Genomic DNA, 22322 nt, shown 5'->3' on the forward strand with positions numbered 1-22322 from the left:
TCATTATTTTTGTGTGAGATAAGAATTTAATGTTGTTCATTCATTTATCTAAATAAAATATTTGCTAATGTTGTTCATTCATTCGTCTTAATAAAATATCTTCTTAAAAGCCAAATAAAGTTATAAAATCATTATTTTTGTATGAGAATTAAGAATTTAAGACCCTAATATGGACTTGTTTGGGCTTGCCTTGAGGGGCGTGGCACAAAGGCGACTCGTAGAATGAGGAATGTAATATGTTTTACATCACATTAGCTACTTGAAGTAATGCAATTGAAGAAAAAAAGAGATTGTGGGCTTTACATTCTTGAAAATGTTTTATATGTTTGATTTTATTTTTAAATTTTCATTTGAATATGCTTTACATGTTATGCTTATGTATTTTAATTTTAGGTAATAGGTTTTTTAAAGCCGTTATTTCTAAAAATTAAGTTTATATTTCTTATTAGTATTATGTTTAATATTTTTGCATTTTTTTGAATTTTCTGACATTTTTTGATTTTTAGCATTTTTTTTTTGTATTTTTGCGCCTTGCGTTAAAAAGGCGTGCGCCTCGCCTTGCACCTCTTGCCTTAGGCGCAAATTGGCCCTTGCGCTTTTAAAACACTGGTCAACGGTTTGATGGTTCGACCACCCAGGTTAGTAGGTTGCTGACCAAATCAACGATTTTTGGCCAAAAAGCGGTTTTAGGGTGAAACAGAACCGGTTACCTGACTGATTCTCGGGTTTTCCGTTCTGACCATCTGGTCTGGTCTGGTTTTCGAAACCATGTGCAAGACTATCAAATTTTATCCATATATGTTATTTATCAAGGAAAGAAGATAAAAGCTATATGAAAGAAAGAACACAAGGTGTTGGATTAACACCTTGCATCTATGAACGCGTATACCTATACAACAGTGCCATACCATGTTATATGTTTCAACTTTTAGTTTAAATTCTGTATCCAACACCTTGTTGAGTTGTGCTTAAGTTGTATCTGGGGGTAGGGATGTTTATTGCTTGGTTCAAACCGCAAAACCGGACTGGACCAAACCAAATTTGTGCTTTGGTTCAGTCTGCACTTGAAAACGGTTTGGTTCGGTTTCATATTTTTCTAAGTTGCAATTTGCGGCTTCGGTTTGGTTTCATGGACTTTATAAACTGAACCAAACTGTAAACTGAAATTATATATATATATATATATATATCTATAAATATACAATATAATTATATAAATAAATGATGTATAGATATATAATAAACTCTTTTATTTTATAATAAGATAATAAAATAAAGTTTTAAGTTTTAATTTTTAGGGGTGCTATTTGGTCTTTCTAATTGGGTTAAGCCCAATAGAATAAAAAAATGGCCAAAGTTCCCCAAACTGTATTAGAAACAGCACCATAGCATAATAAAATGGTCTGGTTGGGTTTGGGAACTTCTCAAACCGTAATTTACTGGTTTGGTCTAAGATCTTTTCTAAACCACACTGAACCAGATTGTGAACACCCCTATTTGGGGGTAACAGAACCCAGCACACCAAAGGAAATCTGCTTTGGATAAAAAGACAAGTTCTAAACATGATTATCCACAAGATGCAAAACTTTCCAAGATTACCAAAAGCATTTCCAAAGTTGGGAAATAGCAAAAACCATTCAATTAAAATGGATACATTATTCAATTCATTTGCACTTACCACATTGAAATTTTCTGCAGTCATTGCGGTGCCTCCCATATTCTGAAAGCCTCCTCCAATTTCCTCCTGTAGCCCCTTGAGAAAACTTTATGATGTTGGTAAAGAAGACCTAAAATATGTAAATGGAGTTTTTTTGGGTGAGTATCTTTTGAGTTGACAGATTTTGCTGTCTTTTAGGCACTCACTTTCTTGCTGCAAGATTTTATGTTTTGAGCAAGTATTTATAAGGTTCTGAAAGAGCAAGGAGAAGACAAAAAAAAAAGCATGGTCTGAAGTGGTAAAAAATGATTCAAGTGCTTATAATTTGACTGAAAATATGGTTCTTGATAGAGAAAAAATGGCAGGACAGGATTTATGGAACCAGGTCCAAATAGTTGAGATTAAGGCTGAGTTGATTTGAGTTTAGTTTCCATTCCTGGTTTAACCTTACTAGGGTTAGTTCAGTACTACCTTCTCTTCGCAGTCAAACAATTTCATTTTATGGTTTATCTGTCAAATTTTGTAGATTTGCATATAGATTTGGTAAAGGTTGCATCCATGTCTGTCAAAGGTTGAAATTTCTAGCACAAAATATGGGTTTTATTCTTCTTTTAGAAACAAATATTTCGAAGTTAGTTTGTGCTGTTTGAGCTTATATCTGTAGTTATGTAGTATGCAATATCATCAAATAACACAAATATTTCTTTATTTAGGGTGCATTTCCCTATATCCTTCTTAGTTTTTTTTTGATCAGTATATATCCTTCTTAGTTTTCTAAGTAATATTTTCTTCATAGGTACACAAACTTGTGTCATCGTAGACTTAGACATTTACATTTTGTAATTATTCTAGGAGACAACAATATTGATTGTAGTGACTCCATATTTTCCAACCCAGTGGTAAGGAGCTTAGAGCTTCTAGATTTAGAATGGAACAGAGTGGCTACTTCCCAATCTGTATTTGTAAAGAGCAATTATAGCCCAGTGGAAATTAAAGGGGCTATGTTCACAATGGAGAGATCTAAAGCCCCTGACCTGAATAGATTCTCTATGACATTCTATGAGGATTATCATTGGAAGTTTTCAATGAATTTTACCAAAGAGGGGAAATTTCTTCAGGAATAAATGCTACTTTTATAGCATTAGTGCCAAAAAAGAAAGAGGCTAGGACGCAGGAGGATTTTAGACCTATAAGCCTGGTATGAAGTCTTTATAAAATTATAGCAAAGGTCCGTATTGGAAGATTGAAGAAAGTCTTGCCCTTGGCAATTTTACAGTTTCAAGGTGCTTTTGTGGAGGAGAGGCAAATAGTGGACCAAATCCTAGTGGTGAATGGATCTGTGGCACATAAGAAAAGGGGGGAAAACGGCTGATATGCAAGTTGGACTTAGAAAAGGATTAGGACTTAGTGGATTGGTCTTTCCTCAAGATCCTCGAGAAGATAGGAATGGATGAATGATAGAGAAGCTGGGTAAAGGGTTGTATTATCTTAGTGTATTATTCAATCCTGATTAATGGTGTTGCTAGAGGCATCTTTCCGACTAAAAGAGGGTTGTATTAGCTTAGTGTATTATTCAATCTTGATTTATGCTCCTCTTCTTGTTCAAATTGATTACTGAGGTTCTAAGTAGAATGGTTATCAAGGCTGATCTGGATAACTTGATTAGAGGCTGGAGGGTAGGAAAGAATGAGGTCTCACTTGCAATATCTAGATGACATGATAGTGTTATGTGAAAGAAATGATCAAGAAATTGTGAGGAACCCAAAGGATCTAGTTAATGCCTTTGAGAATGCATCTTGTTGAGGGTGAATTTGGGGAAGAGCTGTGTAGTGGAGATAACATGGAGGTTAAAAGACTTCTGGAAATCTGTTAGGAGGAAATCCGAGAACAAAAGACTTTTGGAAACCTAGATTCACTAAGAAGCTGACTCTTTGAAAAAGGAATTACATTTTAATGGGAGGGAGAATAACTCTAATTAAGTCTACAATGGCTAACTTACCCATTTACTACATGTCCACTTTTGTATACCTGTTAAAGTGACTACTAGGCAGCCTGAACAATACATGAGGGAATTTTATTGGAACTGGGGATGAGAGGAAGGACCATTTGGGAAACAGTGGTGTGGACTATATGGGAAGAAAGAAATGAGAAAATTTTCAGTGAAAAAGCAGGTCTAAGGAGGAGATAATAGAGGGTATAAAGGTCAGAGACTCAGAGTTACACATTGGGTAAACACAACGGAATTTTTTCAAACTTTTTGAGTGGTTGATATAGTTAGAAAATGGACTGAAGTGGCACACTCATATAAAGGAAAAGATAGGGTGAGCATGGAATGGAAATTTCCAGTAGATAACAGACTAAAACTGAACTTTGATGAAGCTCTTTGGGCAATCAAGGGATGGCAGGCATAGGGGGTGTGTTCAGAGATTCTTCAGGCAAGGTGGTGGCTATGTACTTGGGGCCAATTGGGGTTGGAGATTCACTCAGAGCTGAACTATTGGCAATGCTGCAAGGATTAAGATTGAAAAAATAGTTTGGCTTCCAACAATTGGAAGTGGAAGGGAACTCAAAACTGGTTATATCTTGGGCAAGGAATAGTAACCCAGCACCTTGGGCCTACAGGAATGCCTTCAGGGAGATAGAATACTTATAAGGGAGCTGAATGCCATTTTTAACTTGGTTAGAACTGCGAATGGGATGTTGGATACACTAGAAAAACAATAGACAGCAATTGTTTTGGGCAAGAGTGTAAACTACTTTGTATTTGGGGTGGTTGGAACGAATCTGGATTCAGTCCTCACAAAATTTGTCCTCACACCATCCTCACAACACTTGCAGCCCTGCATTGGGAGCATCACCCCATGAATGAAAAAATACAAGTACGGAGATTGTTGTGAGGACAAATTTTGTGAGGACTGAATCCTGTCTCAGTTGGAACACTACAACTTTGTTTGTTCTACATTTTAAATCCATAATTTATTAACATTTGTTTTGCTGATCAAACAAAAAAAAATCATTGTAGTGATTGCAGATATAGAGAAGTTGTAATGTGGTGTTCTTTATCTGCTACCATTGTTTGAAGCCCAATAGTCTACTATTTGAAACATAGTAGATGTGATTCAGTCCTGTAAAATCAGAATAGAAATCTGGAAAAAAAATAAACAGAAATAGAGAAGAGAAGAGAAACAGTGGAAGAGGAAGAAGAAAAGAGTAAAGAAGGGAGAAGGAGAAGAGAGTTTGATTGGATCTCTCTCTATTTTCCTAATCTATTTTATTAAACTAATAATCATGGATCAATTACAATCTTGCCCTTAATGGGGCACCCAGCTAATAAACATCACTTAAAAGAAACAAAAGAATGATTAAGGGGCCCATGTGGACAAGGCCCATTAACACTAACATAACATATAAGAGAAAAAGAAACAAACTAAAGCACTAGGGCCCATCTGGCCCAGTTTCTCTACAATAGTTACTTGGTGAATTTTAGATCCATCTTGCAATGCATGTTTGCAAGTTTTCTATTTTGCCAGTGCCAAAATTTAGGTAAATAAATGTTCTGGCTTGAACCTTTTGTTGAAACCTTTTTGTGCATTGTGATCTCTAAAATGTATATTTCTTTCTTAGTTGTTCAAGATGCAAATTGTAAATTTTTCTAATTGTCAATACCTTTTTCTTTGTTTTTGTTTGGTTCCCAGAAAGGAATGCTTTACTTTGACATGGCCCAGTTTGATGGGATCCTCAAAAAAATTGCAGAATTTAACAATGCTCTACTGTCTGACCTGGTATGTTTTTTTAGGCCCAGAAGTGTGAAATGTTGTTTTATGTAGAATATCACAAGTCCAGCCTGTTTTTTAATTGGTTAATGCACTGCTTTTGCAATCACCACCTCTCATGGTTTCCACCTTATCACTTAAAATTAATTTCCTGTTTTCTTAATATCTGATTTTGAGTGGTGTAATGGTAAAATCTTGGGCTGGCAAGCATGAGAATGCGGATTCAAGTCTGAGAGTGGCCACTTCATGCAAAAAAAATGAAGTTATTAAATGTAAATAATAACGTTTTGTGCCAAAAAAAGGTGAAGGTTAGGGCTAACATTGGGTAATGGTCTTTTTTAAATGTAGATGGTGACATGATGTATGGCAATACTCGTTGAAGTTAAACCTGATTTTGGGTCTTAAGTTTCAATTATGATCACTTTAAGCAAAAGAAATAAAAAAAAGACAAAAGTTAGGTCTGTATTGAGTCTACCCCTCCCAAGACCCCAGAATGCTGGAACTATCATTGGGAAATAACTCTTTCTTAAAGTAAACTTGATTCTGGATTTTATGTTTCAAAATTCAAATACCATTCTTCTATTTTGGTAAGTAAAATAATCATTAAGGAGGCACAAAAGCCAAACAAGATACAGCAAAGAGATTGACCAAGAAACACTGACCTAGACTCGGACACTAAAATATCACACAAGCAGCCAGGAGCCAAAGAATGGGTTGCCACATTACAAGACCTGTTAACAAAACTAAACTGAACAGATTGTTAGAATGCTCGAGTCAGGGGTATTTCGGTCATTCTGGTTTATCTGTTTGAGAGTGAAAGGTCTATTGTATCTGAGTTTAAGTTATGTGTCCCACCTCTTATGAGGGACAAAATGGTCTTTCTTGTAACTCTATGATTTTGAATAAATACAAGTGGGGTCGGCTAGGGGAGGTGATTTTTTTCTCTCTTCTAGTCTGGCCGAACTTCTCTTCTTCTTCTTTCTCTTTTCTCTTCTTCTCTACTTCAACCTAGAATCAACTAGGGTTTCCTTACATGGTATCAGAGCAGTAAGGTCTTTTTCTCCTTTCTTTTTCTCTCATTCTTTCTTGCTGCTGTTCTCTTTTTGGGTTCGCCACCAGCTTTCACAGTCATTCTCTTTTTTCGGCTGACCTGAGTGGAGGTTCGATAAGGGGCTGAAAAGGAGCTGTCGTTTTGTGGGCCTGGAGGTGAGAATGCCTCCGGTCATTATTGTGGTGGTCGTTGAAGTGGTATACTAAACCCTCTATTCAGTGTACGAAGAGGGCTGAATGTGGACAGGTATGAACACTGCTGTCGTTTGTCCAAGGGACTGTGAATGCTGTGTTTTTTGCTTCAAAATTTGTTTGTTGTGGAGCTCGGTGTGTCTGATATGCATATCAGTCGTGTTCCTCTGCATTTTTCCTCATATGTGTGTTGAAAGAAGAGTTGTCGACTGCTGAAGTTCATGACAGCAGTGGTGTGGTAGTGGTTGTGTCGTGCTGATTGGTGTATTTATGATTCTAAGTATTTAAAAGTGAACTCCTAGACCTTGTGTGTAATCAGTTCTGCAGTATGAAGAACAAGTGTTCGATGTAATGACTGAGTGATTTCAGCCCTAGTATGTTGATGGTGAATGGTTCTGCAGTGTGCAATACAGGTGTTTGATGTGATGACTGAGTGATTTCAGCCTTAGTGTGTGGTGTGTAATGTGCATTTGAAGAAGTTGGAGTTGGTGGTGTTATAAGTGAGATAAGTCTTGTGAAAGTGTGTGAGGTTGGGTTGTATATTTGAAGGTGAAATAATTAAGATGGCTTCATTTGGAGATGAGAATGTCAATAAAACATGTGTCATGCTTTCTCCAGACTATCTAAGTGTTTAAATGACATCCATCAAGCTGAATGATGAGAATTATGTACCATGGGCAAAATCTGTGGAGGTGTTCTTGAAGGCCAAGAGGAAGGTCAAACATGTGAGAGAGGAGAAACCTCCCTCTGATTCCCCTAGGTTCAGTGACTGGGAACAGGAAGATGCATAGATAATGACATGGCTCTGGAACAACATGGAATCAAAGATTAGTGTGAACTTCATGTTCCTAGATACAACTAAGGAAATCTGGGATCATGCTAAGAAGCTATACTCTGGACAAGATAATACAACTAGGGTGTATCAGTTGTACCAAGAGTACTTCAATCTGAAGCAAGAGAGTCAAAGCTTAGAAGAGTACTATGCAAGTTTGAGGAACATCCGTAATGAGCTCAATGTGTATCACCCTCTAACATCAGATGTTCAGATCCAACAACAACAACGTGAGCAACTTGATGTGACGAGGTTTCTTGTGGGTTTGAAGGCTGAGTATGAGCCTGTTAGAGCACAAATATTGGGGGGATCTGCTCTTCCCTCACTTGAAGAAGTTTTTGCCCGCCTTAAGAGGACATCCATTGAGTCGGTAGAACATTCTCTCTCTGACAGATCTGGTTTGGTAGTGACTAAAGGGGGTGGTCGTGGAAATAGAAGTGGTGGTGGTAGTAGTGGACTCCCAAGCAATCGTGGTGGTCACATGTTTAACCGGGCTGGTGGCCGGATTGGATGCCGAGACTCAGGGGGAGGCTGTGGAAAAGGTAGAAGTAATGCCCAGAGAAAGTGTACACATTGTGGTTTAGAGGGACACAGTTAATTTCTGCTATGATTTACGTGGTCCACCCAACACTTGGGCTAACCATGCTATGACTAAGGGTAGTGGCACAATTACTGAAAGCCAGCAAACTAACCCAATCCCCTCCACATCTACTTGTGCTTATGGGAAGGAAATGGTGAGTGTACTGCGTGCAGTATATGAGCAGTTCTTTCAAACATCTCAACAGAACACCGCTACACTTGCCCATTTAGGTATGGCTTGCTTAGCTTCCAAAGCCTCACACTGGATCATTGACTCCGGAGCCTCGGACCATATGTCTGGGACTCTTGATGTATTTTCTTCCCTTTCTCGCTCCTCCACATCTCAAACAGTTACACTTGCTAATGGTTCTACATCTCCTATCTGTGGTATTGGTGATGTTGATCTCTCCTTGCCTTTATCATCTGTTTTATATGTCCCTAAGTTCCCTTTTAACCTTATGTCTGTTAGTAGATTAACCAAGTCTCTTAATTGTTCTGTAACCTTCTATCCTTCTTCTTGTGTGTTTCAGGATCTCAAGACGAGGAGGAAGATTGGTGGAGGACATGAAGCAGGTGGATTGTATTACCTTGATGGTGGTGGCCCTTCAGTAGCTTTTCAGTCGTCTCTTACTCCTCTTCAATGGCACTGCAGACTTGGTCATCATTTTCTCAAGGTTCTGAAGTTGCTGGTTCCTTCCTTGAGTCATCCTTCATCGTTAGATTGTGAATCATGTCAATTGGGAAAACATCATAGAGTCTCATTTAGTCCAAGAGTTGATAGTCGTGTCTCAAGTCCTTTTACTTTAGTTCATTCTGATGTATGGGGTCCAATTAAAGTGGTGTCATACAATGGCTATAAGTATTTTGTAATCTTTGTTGATGACTTTTCAAGGATGACATGGATTTTTCTTATGAAAGACCGTAGTGAATTGTTCTCTATTTTTCAAAAATTTTATGCTGAAATACGCACTCAATTTGGTGTTCATATTAAAATTCTTCGCTCCGATAATGCCAAAGAATAAAACTCATCACCATTTCAGCAATACCTAGAACATCATGGGATAATTCATCAAACTTCTTGTGCCTACACCCCACAACAGAACGATGTAGTTGAACGGAAAAATCGACATCTCCTTGAAACTGCTCAATCCTTGATGATCAATATGAATGTCCCAAAGCATTTTTGGAGTGATGCTATTCTCACATCCTGTTTTCTGATCAATCGGATGCCCATGTCAATCCTTGGAAGTCAATCCCCCTTCTCCTTGTTGTTTCCCACCTTGTCTCCATTTCCTCTCACCCCAAGAGTCTTTGGGTTTGTTTGTTTTGTTCAACACTTGGGGCCTGGGGTAGACAAGCTTGATGCTCGAGCTACTAAGTGTATCTTTCTTGGCTACTCGAGGACTCAGAAAGGGTATAAGTGTTATAACCCTAAGTCTTATAAATCGGTTGTGTGCTCTGATGTCACCTTCTTTGAATCAGTTTCATTTTTCTCAGATGCTATGGTCTCTTCCTCTCCCTCTGTGGTTCCTCTTCCTACACCTATTGTGGACCCTCTTCCTGTAGCTTCTATTTCTACTGTAGATGCACATCCTATGCCTGTTACTACTGAGAGGCCGCCAATCACTTAAGTGTATACCCGCAGAAGTGCATCGGACCCTCCTCCACTTCAGCCCCTGTCGACAGATCTTGCTACTACTCCTTCTCCCTCAGATCTTGATCTTCCTATTGCTCTGCGGAAAGGTAAACGTACTTGTACTTCTCATCCCTTCTCACACTATGTTTCTACTGTTCACTTTTCTGCTTCTCATTGCAATTTTATATCATTACTCTCATCTGTTTCCATCCCCAAGACTGTCCAGGAAGCTCTTACCTCCCCAGGGTGGCGGCAAGCCATGGAAGAAGAACTCTCTGCTCTACAACATAATCACACGTGGGAACTCACTGCTCTTCCTCCCAGTAAGCATACTGTTGGGTGTAAATGGGTCTACACAGTGAAGTATCTTTCTGATGGTAGTGTGAGCGATTGAAGGCGAGGTTAGTGGCCAAGGGTTACTCTCAGTTGTATGGGGTGGACTATATGGAGACATTTTCTCCTGTGGCTAAGATTGGTTCAGTTCGGGTATTGATTTCATTAGTTGCTATGTATGATTGGCCTCTTGTACAACTTGACATCAAGAATGCCTTCCTACATGGTGATCTCGTTGAGGAAGTGTATATGGAGCAACCACCAGGGTTTGTTGCTCAGGGGGAGGCTGGTAAGGTGTGTAGGCTCAAAAAAGGCAATTTATGGACTGAAACAATCTCCACGTTCTTAGTTTGGTAGGTTCAGTGAAGTGGTGAAAGCCTTTGGGATGAAACAGTGTCAGGTTGATCATTCTGTGTTCAGCTATAACTCAAAGGATGGGAAAATCTTGCTAGTCGTGTATGTGGATGATATTGTCATAATTGGGAGTGACAACAATGGAATCAACAGGTTGAAGAAATTCTTACAGGACCACTTCAATACGAAAGATTTGGGGAAGCTGAAGTATTTCTTGGGAATAGAGGTTGCGAGGTCAAAACATGGAATCAACTTATGTCAGAGAAAATATGTTCTTGATCTACTTGAAGAAACAGGGTTGTTAGGTACTAAACCAGCAGGGACTCCTATGGAACTCAATGCCAAGTTGAGTGTTGATGCAGGCGAAGAGTTTGATGATCCTGGAAGATACAGAAGGTTGGTGGGAAAGTTGAACTACCTGATCATTACCCGACCAGATATATCATTTGCTGTGAGTGTGGTGAGTCAGTTTATGCAACATCCTCGGGTTCCTCACTGGGAAGTTGTTCTGAGAATTGTTAGGTACCTAATGGGTGCTCCAGGTCGTGGTTTGTTATACCAAAGTGGAGGGACTCTTGAGATAGTAGGGTACAAGATGCTGATTGGGCTGGTTCTATATCAGACAGGAGATCAACTACAGGGTATTGTACCTTCCTTGGTGGCAATCTTGTAACTTGGAAGAGCAAGAAACAAACAGTGGTGGCAAGTAGTAGTACAGAAGCAGAGTACAGGGCAATGGCTCATACCACATGTGAACTAGTATGTCTGAAGAACTTGCTACAAGAGATGGGATTCTTAGTTGATAAACCCATGAAACTATACTGTGATAATCAAGCTGCTGTTCACATCTCTTCCAATCCCGTCTTCCATGAGAGAACTAAGCATATTGAGGTTGACTGTCACTTTGTAAGAGAGAAAGTGATAAGTGGGGTGATAACCACATCTCATGTGAGCTCAGGAAATCAATGGGCAGATCTCTTCGCAAAGGGATTGTCTCGGGGAAGAATAGATTACATTTGTAACAAGCTGGGACTATATGATATATACTCTCCAGCTTGAGGGAGAGTGTTAGATTGCTCGAGTCAGGGGTATTTTGGTCATTCTGGTTTATTTGTTTGAGAGTGAAAGGTCTATTTTATCTGAGTTTAAGTTATGTGTCCCACTTCTTATGAGGGACAAAATGGTCTTTCTTGTAACTCTATGATTTTGAATAAATACAAGTGGGTCGGCTAGGGGAGAGGTGATTTTTTCTCTCTTCTAGTCTGGTCGAACTTTTCTTCTTCTTCTTTCTCTTTTCTCTTCTTCTCTACTTCAACCTAGAATCAACTAGGGTTTCCTTACACAGATAAACCTTCACAAAGACATCTAATATTCTGAAGAAGGAAAAGAGTCTTCTTGGCTGTTCCAAAAGAATCTTTTGGACATCCTAAGCCAGGACAAAAAAATACAATCTTTTAAAATTTTACAGTCACTTTCCAACAGGACAATTAATCTACCAAACCGACTTGCTAAACTAAGACCATGACGCATCACCACTGCCTCAGCTTGAAAGGGAGAGGGAGCTTGACAGTTTCCATACTCAAACTAGTTGGGATTAACTTGGCTGTCGGTCTGAGGCCTGACTAATTGATCTTGAGCTTTTGTCAGATGAGGTTAGCCTTTCAGAAACATGGATTGTTCCTGGTCAAAATCTCTTCCTGTAGTATATATAATGTGTCATTTTTATTTACTTCAGGTTGATCCATTAAGTTATTAGAAGCCAGTAACACAAGTGAAAGGTTGTTGGGTGATACCTTACAACATATGCAATCGCTCAAATACTATGTACAAAAATGGAAATCTTAGTCTTATCCACAAATTCCAATATCTCCCAACAGTTGGACTCAAAAAAGTTTATTGACACCTTGAAATGACATAAAGAGCCATACTTCAACCAATCAAGAAAGATCACATGTCTACACAGCAACCTAATGCAGAGTGCAGACATCATCATCATCCATGTGGTGAGCTACATGAATCCTGTTTTGCCATTCCATTCTGTTTAAAGCCATATCCATTGTTAAATTATTAGTTCTTAAATCATTTCTTACTACTACCTATGTCCTTTCTGGTCTACCCCCAGCCTTTATAGCCCCTTCAACTTGCAACTAATTATTTCTTATTGGTGTTGTTCATGGTCTTCTATGAATATGACCAAACCATTTCATTGTCTTCTATGCAACTACTCCTAGGTTCTACTCATCCATCTCAGCACGCACATTTCTGTGACACTTGACTGCTCAACATTGTACTCCATACAAGTAGAAAGAAGGGACATGAGGTGGTGGAAAGAAAGTAGCAATGGTGTTGTAAGAGCATAAAATAAAGAGACACATGGATTAATAACAAGGAGTCAAAGTGGGAAAGGGGTCAATGTTATATGACGCATAGAAAGGTGTGCTTTGTCGCATTTGAGAGATACTCAGGGGGTAAGAATGAAATTAGCCTTGTATTATGCTCCCATGAAGTCAATAAAGCAAGGGTGGCATGATCGGTCCCTGTGTGTTATGGGAATCCAAGAAAGTAGCAATGGTGTTGTAAGAGCATAAAATAAAGAGACACATGGATTAATAACAAGGAGTCAAAGTGGGAAAGGGGTCAATGTTATATGACGCATAGAAAGGTGTGCTTTGCCGCATTTGAGAGATACTCAGGGGGTAAGAATGAAATTAGCCTTGTATTATGCTCCCATGAAGTCAATAAAGCAAGGGTGGCATGATCGGTCCCTGTGTGTTATGGGAATCCAAGAAAGGGTAGCTTTTTAGGAGTTTTTTTTTTGGGGGGGGGGGGTGGGGGGTTGTAACCTGAGAGGATTTGGGGAGACTCTCAGAGACCCCAAGGAGGACATCTCTTTCCTCTGCAATCATTGAGCTTTGCCAACCTTAGGGCTAGTGGAGATGCCAAACTTTCCTGAATCTTGTAACAGATCTAGGATGTATTTCCTCTACGAAATGAAGATCCCCTTTAGTGAGCGGGCAACTTCAATTGCAAGAAAATACCTTAATGGACCTAGGTCGTTCACCTCAGTCTAAGTGGCAAAGAACTCCTTTAGCTTCTGAAACTCGTCTTTCGAATCAGAGGTGATAACTATATCATCAACATATACTATTAGGGCTGCAATTTTACCTATCCCACTTTTCACAAACAAAGTATGGTTAGATTGACATTGCTTGTAGCCTTTCTACTGTACAAATAAATGAAACCTATTGAACCAAGCCCTTGGTGATTGTTTTAAGCCATATAAGGACTTCTTCATCCTGTAAACTTTCTACTCACTGCCTTGAGCACGGAAACCAGGGGGTTGCACCATGTACAGTTGTACACTTATTCTAGAAGGCATTTTTGATATCCAACTGATGAAGGTCCCAATCAAGATTAATAGCTTAGGAGAAAAGGACTCTGATAGAGTTCATCTTAGCAATCAGAGCAAATGTCTTTACACCTGAGTATACCCTTTTGTCACTAATTGAGCTTTATACCATTTCACAATGCCATTTGCCCTATGCTTTACTGCAAACACCCACTTACATCGAATTGGTTCCTTTTCTTCAGGAAGATCCGCCAATTCCCATGTGCCATTTAAATGTAAAGCATTGATTTCTTCTTTCATTGCATTTATCCATTCTGGTACTAAGAGAGATTTTGCCACATTCTTAGGAATAGGAATACTATTAATGGAAGAGAGAAAGACGTGAAAAGAATGCTCCACGACCCTTGTGACGATTAAAGAAAAGGAGGGAGCTAAACCTGAGCATGTTTCTCCTCAGACTTACTCTTCCCCTGAGGAGAAACAAGGAAAAAATTGTCACTTTCTTTGAAAGTGACATCCATAGAAACATCGTACTTTCGAGAAATAGGGTCAAAACATCGGTACCCATTTTAAGACGAGGGATACCCTAGGAAAATATAAGGAATAGTGTGAGGATCTTGTTTACCATGAGGGGAGACAAGTCTTGAACAAAACAATGGCAACCAAACACATTTATGGGAATTGGAAACAAGGGAGCCTAGGGAAACAAAAGTTGGTGTGGGGCCTTGTACTCCAAACAACGAGATGGCATGTGGTTAATGAGATATGTAGTGCAAAAACAACCTCTAGCCGAAAATGTTTTGGGACATTCATATTAGTAACCCACAAGAAACTTCTAGAAGATGGTCTTTCAACATTGCATTTTGTTGGGGTGTTCAAGAGCTATGGTGAAGGGATCCACAAGAAGCAAAAAACTTTGTGAGGTCACTATGAAAATATTCTTTGGCATTATTGGGCTGGAAGATTTTTATTTCTGTTTGAAATTGGGTGAAGATAAATGCTTTGGAAATCTTTTACAATTTTTGGCATTTCATCTCTTGATTGCATTGGATACACCCATGTATATCTAGAGTAGTAATCAATAAGTGTAATAAAATACTTGTAACTAGTCTCAAGGACTTCAAACATCAGAATGAACAATATGGAAAGGAAATTCAGATTTATTATATCTTGAAGAAAAATTAGTTATACAATGTTCACTTAATTGATAGGTTTGACATGTAAAATCTGACACTGAGATTGACTTAAACAACTCTAGAAACAAAATTTTCAATGATTCAAAACATAAATGACCAAGATGACTGTGCCACAAAAAGGCATGACTCTTACTAGATTGACTCTTAGACTCTATGACTACAAGACTAGCCTTATTGTCTAGCATGTAGAGCTTGTGCACCATACTTCCTCTACCAATCGTCTTCCTTGAGGCCAAATCCTGTATTACACAAGAAGAAAAGGTCAAACAATTTAACGAATTAGTGATACTACTAACCGAATACAAGTTAATATGCAATTTTGGGACATGCAAAACACTAGAATGTAGTTCATTCACCAGCAATGGTGGTGAACAAACTGTTAGTTAGTCTCACCTTGTCCCTACCAGAAAGAAGATGATAGGACTGAAAACAATTTGACTTACCAGTCATAGGGTTTGAGGCTCCAGAATCAATTATTAAAGGGGTATCAGAGGAATGAGAAGACACAACATGGAAAATTGTGGCAGAATTACCTAATGTAGAAGCAAAGGAAGTCAAGGGAGGAGGGCTAGAATCCATCTAAAAAATTGCTCTACCATACAACTCCAAATGGTTGTGGAAGAAACTAATGATATCCTCCCTAGGATCAGACCCAAAAGAGCGTTCCTGAGTCATAGTAGTAGCAGAGGGTTGAGTCTCCTGAGAAGCCATATTTGCTGGATTGAACTTCCTTGGACCCTGCTGTCCTGGTTTCTTATTCTGATCTCCATGGGAGATCCCAACAAGTATCATGAGTGTGTCAAGATCTTTGGCAATGAATGCACCATAATTTGTAATTGAGCCCTTCTATTGGAATGACAGCCACAGGAAGGTCAAATCTATCCCCCCCACTCATCCCATTTTGCATTGAGGAGATAGCAGAGGTAACAGAGTCCTCAGGACTCATGGTAACTGCCTTAGGTCACACACCTAATCAACCACAAAAACTAGGGTGCATTACAATCCCGCACCAATAAAGGTCAACTTTTTTCAGTCCGCACAGTCCCACAAAAGAAAGTTAATTTCTCCCCTTCACACAAAATATTACTGCTGGAAAAGCATATACTACATCAAAGAACTGTTGAACTATCACCACTCAGATGAAACAAGGCCCTACAATCACCAAAGTTTTGCTTTACTGCTGTTACAGCAAGCACACCACAAGGATCACATGGTCCACAGAGAAAGTGCTAAAATAGGTTCTAATCACCTCACATCAGTCACACTAACCTGTTACATGTTTTTTTCTTAGTACACGACCAAGAGAAAAGAAAAAAAAAATCTGAAAAATACCTCTCAGATCAGTCTGATGATTTTCTCTGACATCTCAACAAAGGAACCCAGAAAAAGGATTAGGAACTTGATCAGTTTTGCTTTCAGGCCTAATAGAATAGACCTGCTCTGATACCATATTAAACAAAAAACAATAAGTAGAAAGCTGTAAGAGAGGAGAAGAGATAGGAGAGAAGAGAAGAGATTGATAAAAAAAAAAAGAAGAGAGGAGAAGAAGATTGAGAGCAAAAAAGTTGTGCTGGTGGTGCCAGCAAAAATACAATATTGCCCCTGTGGCACTAAAGGTGAACTTAAAACAGCCTTTTAACAAGGACACACTATTGATGAATGTTGAGGATTTAATCACTTTTGTGTAGATTTAACAGTAACTTTTATATGTTAATCGTTAGATAGGAAGTGGGGACCACAGCATTTATGTTAGGTCTTTTGCTGATTGTTTTTTAAGTCTTTATTTGTTTTTAGATGCTTGCCGCCCTATAAGGGCATATTAGTCATTGTACTCACTTTATATTTTTCATATAAATACTAGTGAAGGGGCGGCCAGAATTAAGCTCTCTTTTTCTTTCTCAAATCTCTTCCTCTTCTTCTCTCTCTTCTCTTCTTCAAGAAAATATCTTTTCTTTTACAGATTTTTTAATTCAGCAGATTTCTACTTGGTATCAGAGCAAGGCTAGGGTTTCTTGGAGTTCTACCATGCAACCCTAAGCCGATTGCATGAGGTGATAAAAGGGCTGATCAATCTACTTCAGACTGCCCAGTTTTTGGATTTTTTTGTGGATTTCAGTAATCAAGAAGGTGATCTAGGTTTTGGCATCAAAATCAGGAAGAATTGGAGTGCAAGGAATAATCCTAGGTAAGTTTGACTCTTCATTCTTGGTCTGATCTTGGGTGCTTGGACCTTGTTGGACTTCTCTAAGTTCTTTAGAGTGGGCGGTTAGGTTTTTGGATAGTTTTAAGCCTTCTAGAGTGATCGATTCACTCTTCTCTCCAGTAGGAGATGGTGGGAGAAAGGGTTTTTCTCTTCGGATAGGGTTTTTTCCTTGTAGAAAGGTTAGCTGCCCTTGTGAGTGAGATCGATTTGATCTCAGAAGTTTCCTACCTAGTGTTTTGCTGGTTTTGAAACATTTGAAGCCGAGATGGAGGGTTGGAGTGCTGAATAGAAGTCCACTGGTAGACCTATTCATGGGCTGGGTAGCCCGACGGCCCGACCCGCACCCCAGTCGGGCTTGGACATGTAATTAGGCCCGCGGGCCCAAAACACCAAGCCTGATTGTGTGTCGGGCCGGGCTCGGGATTTGTCAAAAAAGCCTGACCCGACTCATTTATATAATATAAAATATAAAATATAAAATATTTATTATTATATATTAATAATTTAATATATACATTTTTTATTTTTCTTTCTTTATAATCGCTCTCTCTCTCTCTATTCAGTCGCTTCAGTAGCGGCATGAGCTATATACTTCGGGCTCGGGCCTAGGCCTAGGCTCGGGCTTCGGGCTTTTTATGAGGGTCGGGCTCGGGTTCGGGCCTTAAAAAAAATCTGTTAATGTAGAGTGAAATCCTGGCCCAAGCCCGACCCATGAATAGGTCTATCCACTAGTAACATGGGTCTAGGTGTTGGAGGTACGAGTGATATGTTTGGGTTCGGAATTATCACCACAGTTAAATTAGATGGAACAAATTATTTGAATGGGCACAATCATCCAAGATGGCCATTGGTGCCTGTGGAAAACTAGGGTACATCACTGGGGAGGAAAAGAAACCTGATACAAATTCTTCTTGGTGGGTATAGTGTAAATGATGCAGCAACCTATCAGAAGTTGGTAGAGAAGAATAGGGTTAAACCTTGAATTCGACATTGCTAGGCAACATATCCTTTCTAGAGAGTGTTACACTTTCTCAAGCCTATGCCTTTGTTTCTGCCTTTCTGGAGAGGAGAGCAGGAGGAATGCCATGTTGAGACAACCTAGGATTGATTAGTCTGCTATGGTTAGTACAACCAGACCTAAGCCAAATGGAGACGGGGGGAGCAATGAGACTAGGAGGGAGGACAAGGACTTAATGTGTGATTATTGTAAGAAGACTAAGCATACCAAAGACATTTGCTGGAAGCTCTATCCACACCTCAGACTAGCTCGGGTCAAGAACAAGAAGAGAAATGCAAATGTGGCAATTACAGGACACTCTTTGGGACCTCTTACCCAAGTTGATTGGGAGACCATTGCAATAGCAATAGTCAGAATCGAATTGGAGAAATTTGGACAGTTGATGAATAAGAAGGATACGACCGGTTCTAGTTCTTCAGGTGGACAACAGAGTGCAGGAGCCAACCACACCTCCTCTTTTGCTCATACAGGTAGTTCATATCTAGGGACCTCCCTGGATTATAGACTCAGGAGCATCTGAGCACATGACTAATATACCTACCATTTTCAGTTTTTACCAGTTGTGCTTTGGTAGTGACAGTCTCTATAGCAGATGGTTCACATATTCCCATTGTTGGGAATGGGACAGCTAGAGCGACCAATGATATTACTTTAGCTTTTGTCTTACATGTCCCTAGACTTAATACTAACCTTCTTTCTATTAGTTCTTTGACAAAAAATTTGAATTGTTCAATGACCTTCCTTCCTGGTAATTGTGTTTTTGCAAGATCTGGAGTTAAAGAGGACGATTGGGAGTGGTTGTGAGGTGAATGGAGTCTACCTTTTGGACGAGATGCCGAGACATCAGAGCCATCAGTAGCAGCAGTAGTAGTGGATCAGAGTCAGTGAGTCAGATTATGCTCTGGCATAATCGGTTGGGTCATTTTTCTTTCAGTTCATTAAAGTTTTTGTTTCCAAAGTTGTTTGAGTCTGTCCAATTATCTACTTTGGAGTGTGAGAGTTGTCAGTTGGGAAAGCATTGTAGACATTCTTTTAAACCAAATAATAAAAGAAGTGCTTTTGCTTTTGATATTGTTCACACTGATGTATGGTGACCATATCATATTCCTTCTATGGGTGGCTACCGTTATTTCCTCTTGTTTATGGATGATTACACACGGTATTCATGGACATATTTGATGAGATCCTGTGATGAGGTACCTAATTTGGTACGACAGTTCCACCAGATGGTTCTCACACAATTAGGAGTGAGAACTAAGGTCTTCATATAAGATAATGCCAGAAAATACTTTGAGAAGGATTTGGCTACATACTTTTTGGAGAATGGTGTAATTCATCAGAGTAGTGGTGCATATACGTCGCAACATAATGGAGTAGTAGAGAGGAAAAATAGACACATTGTGGAGGTGGCAAGAAGTCTTATGGTGTGTGCTTCAGTTCCTACTCGTTTCTGGGGGGATGCAGTTCTCACAATTGTGCATTTGATTAATCGTGTCCCTTAACATACCTTAGGGTTTAAGGTGCCATTCAGTCTTCTTTTTCCGGATGGGGAGATATGTTTCATATACCTTTGAGGGTTTTTGGGTGTGTTTCCTTTGTTCACATTCTTGGACCTCATCGCAAGAAATTGGATCCTAAGGCCAAGAAATGTGTTTTTCTTGGGTATGCTCAAAACCAAAAGGGGTATTATTGTTAAAATCCTGTGTCAATGAGCAGATTTGTCACTATGGACGTTACCTTTTTTGAGTCTACATTCTATTTCTCTAGTGGTTCTCCTCAGGGGGAGAGTCTTGGGGAGGAGAACTCACGGCCTGTTCGTCTTCTTGTTTCTTTTGTGCCACTAGTTTTACCATCAACACCTCCATCAGTTCTGTTACCTGATCCACTACAGACAGCCACACAACACTATCAATGTCACTAGAAGAGGGTTGACTCCACGCATGCTCAACCAGTAGAACCCGCACCACTCTCCATCAGTCCTTCTAAGGCTCCAGATTCGGTAGACACATTTCCAGGTATTCCCCTTGAGCCTGAGCCTGTTATCTTTTCTGATGATAATGTTCCTGTACCTAACACTATTGTTGCAGTTGATCCCATTGACCTTGATCTTCCCATTGCACTTCGCAAAGGGAAGAGAAAGTGTACTGTCCATTGCATCTCACACCATCTTTCCTATAAAACCTTATCATCCTCCTACCGAGCTTTTCTTTCTTCCCTAGATTCTGTGTCTATACCCAGGAATGTTATTAAGGCTCTCTCCAAATCTGAGTAGAAAACAACTATGCAAGAAGAGATGGAAGTCTTGGTTAAAAACCAGACTTGGGAGATAGTTGATCTTCCTCCAAACAAGGATACAATCAGATGTATTCATTGTGAAGTACAGGGCTGATGGCAATATAGAGAGGTACAAGGCAATGTTGGTTGCAAAAGGGTATACACAAACCTATGGCATTAATTATCTGGAGACCTTTGCATCGGTTTCTAAGATGAATTCAGTTCAATCCTCTTGTCTCTAGTAGCTACCTATTCATGGCCCCTATTTCAGCTTGATGTTAAAAATGCATTCCTCAATGGTGATTTGCAAGAGGAGGTATATATGGACATCCCAACTAGGTTTTATGAAAATGTTGGTAAAGGAAAGGTTTGTAAGCTGAAAAAAATCATTGTATGGCCTGAAACAGTCACCTAAGGCATGGTTTGATAGGTTCAGAGGGGCACTTTTCCGCTTTGGGTACACACAAACCCAGTCTGATCACACTCTCTTTGTGAAAAGGAGAGATGCACTTGTGTCAATTCTGATTGTGTATGTGGATGATATAGTAGTTATAGGAAATGATTTGAAGGAGATTGATGCTCTCAAGAAATCATTACAGCAAGAGTTTGAGATCAAAGATCTTGGTGAGCTAAAATACTTCCTAGGGATTGAGGTTGCAAGATCCAAGCATGGGATTTTCATCTCTTAAAGTATGTACTAGACCTACTACGGGAGACTGGGAAGTTGGGAACCAAACCAGCTGACACTCCTATTGACCCAAATCATAGAATTAATGTTGTGGATGGTGAGTTGGTTACGGATGTGGGGAGATATCAGAGAATGGTGGGCCAGCTATTATATTTGTGTATGACACGTCCAAATATTTCCTATGTTGTTTGTGTTGTGAGTCAGTACATGCATGCACATCGGGTTCGGCACTGGGAAGCCATTGAAAGAATACTTGCATACCTGAAGAAGCACCCCAACAAAGGTATTCTTTTCTTAGACCATGAAAATTTGAAATTGGAGTCTTATATAGATGCAGATTGGGTAGGTTGTTTAGATGACAAGAGATCTACATCAGGGTTATGTACCATTGTGGGTGGAAACTTGATTTCATGGAAGAGTAAAAAACAGGCGGTTGTGGCTAGGTCAAGTGCAGAGGCTGAATATAGATCCATGGCTCATGGTGTCTCAGAACTACTTTGGGTTAGATCCCTACTGAGTGAGATTGGGGTAAAATCTGAGGAACCTATGATGTTATATTGTAACAATCAAGCTGCAACCAATATTGCCCACCAATGTTTTAAAACACGGAGGCGTGACGCGAGGCGTTCCACTACCTAGAGGCGTGAGGCATAGTTCAAAATGCAAGAGGTGTAAGCCTCCTGAACACAAGGAGGAGTAAGCCTCCTCCTTAAGAGGAGGGGGGTTAGGAGAAGGATGAAGAGGAAGGGGGGATTTCATTTTTTTCTTTATTTTTAATAAAAATCATTTATATTAAGAAGAATAAAGATGCATAACATTAGTTGAAAGGGGGCAAACCACTTTCTTTTCCCTTATCTTTTCTTCCCTTCCCTTCCCTTCCTTTTCCTTTTCTCTTTTTTTCTTCTCTTTCTTTTTCTTTTCCTTCCCTTCCCTTTCTTTTCATTTCCTTTCCTTTCCTTTTTTTTTTTTCTTTTTTTTTTGTTTTTTTATATCAGATGTGCATGAGGCGCATGAGGTGTACGCCTCTAGCACGCCTCATGAAAAAAGCGCAAGAGGCGTACGCCTCAGAGGTGTCAATGCCTCTGGCATACACCTCAGGGTGTTTTGGGAGCGCCTTGCCTGGAGGTGCGTATGCCTCCCACACTTTTTAAAACACTGTTGCCCACAATCCAATTTGGCATGATAGGA

The 22322-nt window shown here is 39.5% G+C and overlaps 1 protein-coding gene across 3 annotated transcripts in view; it reads left to right on the forward strand.

Annotated features, from left to right (window-relative positions):
• The window catches only part of LOC104595776 (transducin family protein / WD-40 repeat family protein), a 94809-nt gene that overhangs the window by 46021 nt on the left and 26466 nt on the right, over positions 1 to 22322 (forward strand). For all 3 annotated transcript variants that reach the window (XR_016076286.1, XM_010256662.3, XM_088887829.1), the window contains exon 15: positions 5353 to 5439. Coding sequence is in view for 2 of the 3 variants with exons in the window: in XM_010256662.3 (XP_010254964.1) it covers positions 5353 to 5439 (87 nt within the window). In the remaining variant the exon portion in view is untranslated. The remainder of the gene's footprint in view (positions 1 to 5352; positions 5440 to 22322) is intronic.

Source organism: Nelumbo nucifera, chromosome 5, assembly GCF_055504915.1.
Source record: "Nelumbo nucifera cultivar China Antique chromosome 5, China Antique-T2T, whole genome shotgun sequence".
Taxonomy (NCBI): domain Eukaryota; kingdom Viridiplantae; phylum Streptophyta; class Magnoliopsida; order Proteales; family Nelumbonaceae; genus Nelumbo; species Nelumbo nucifera.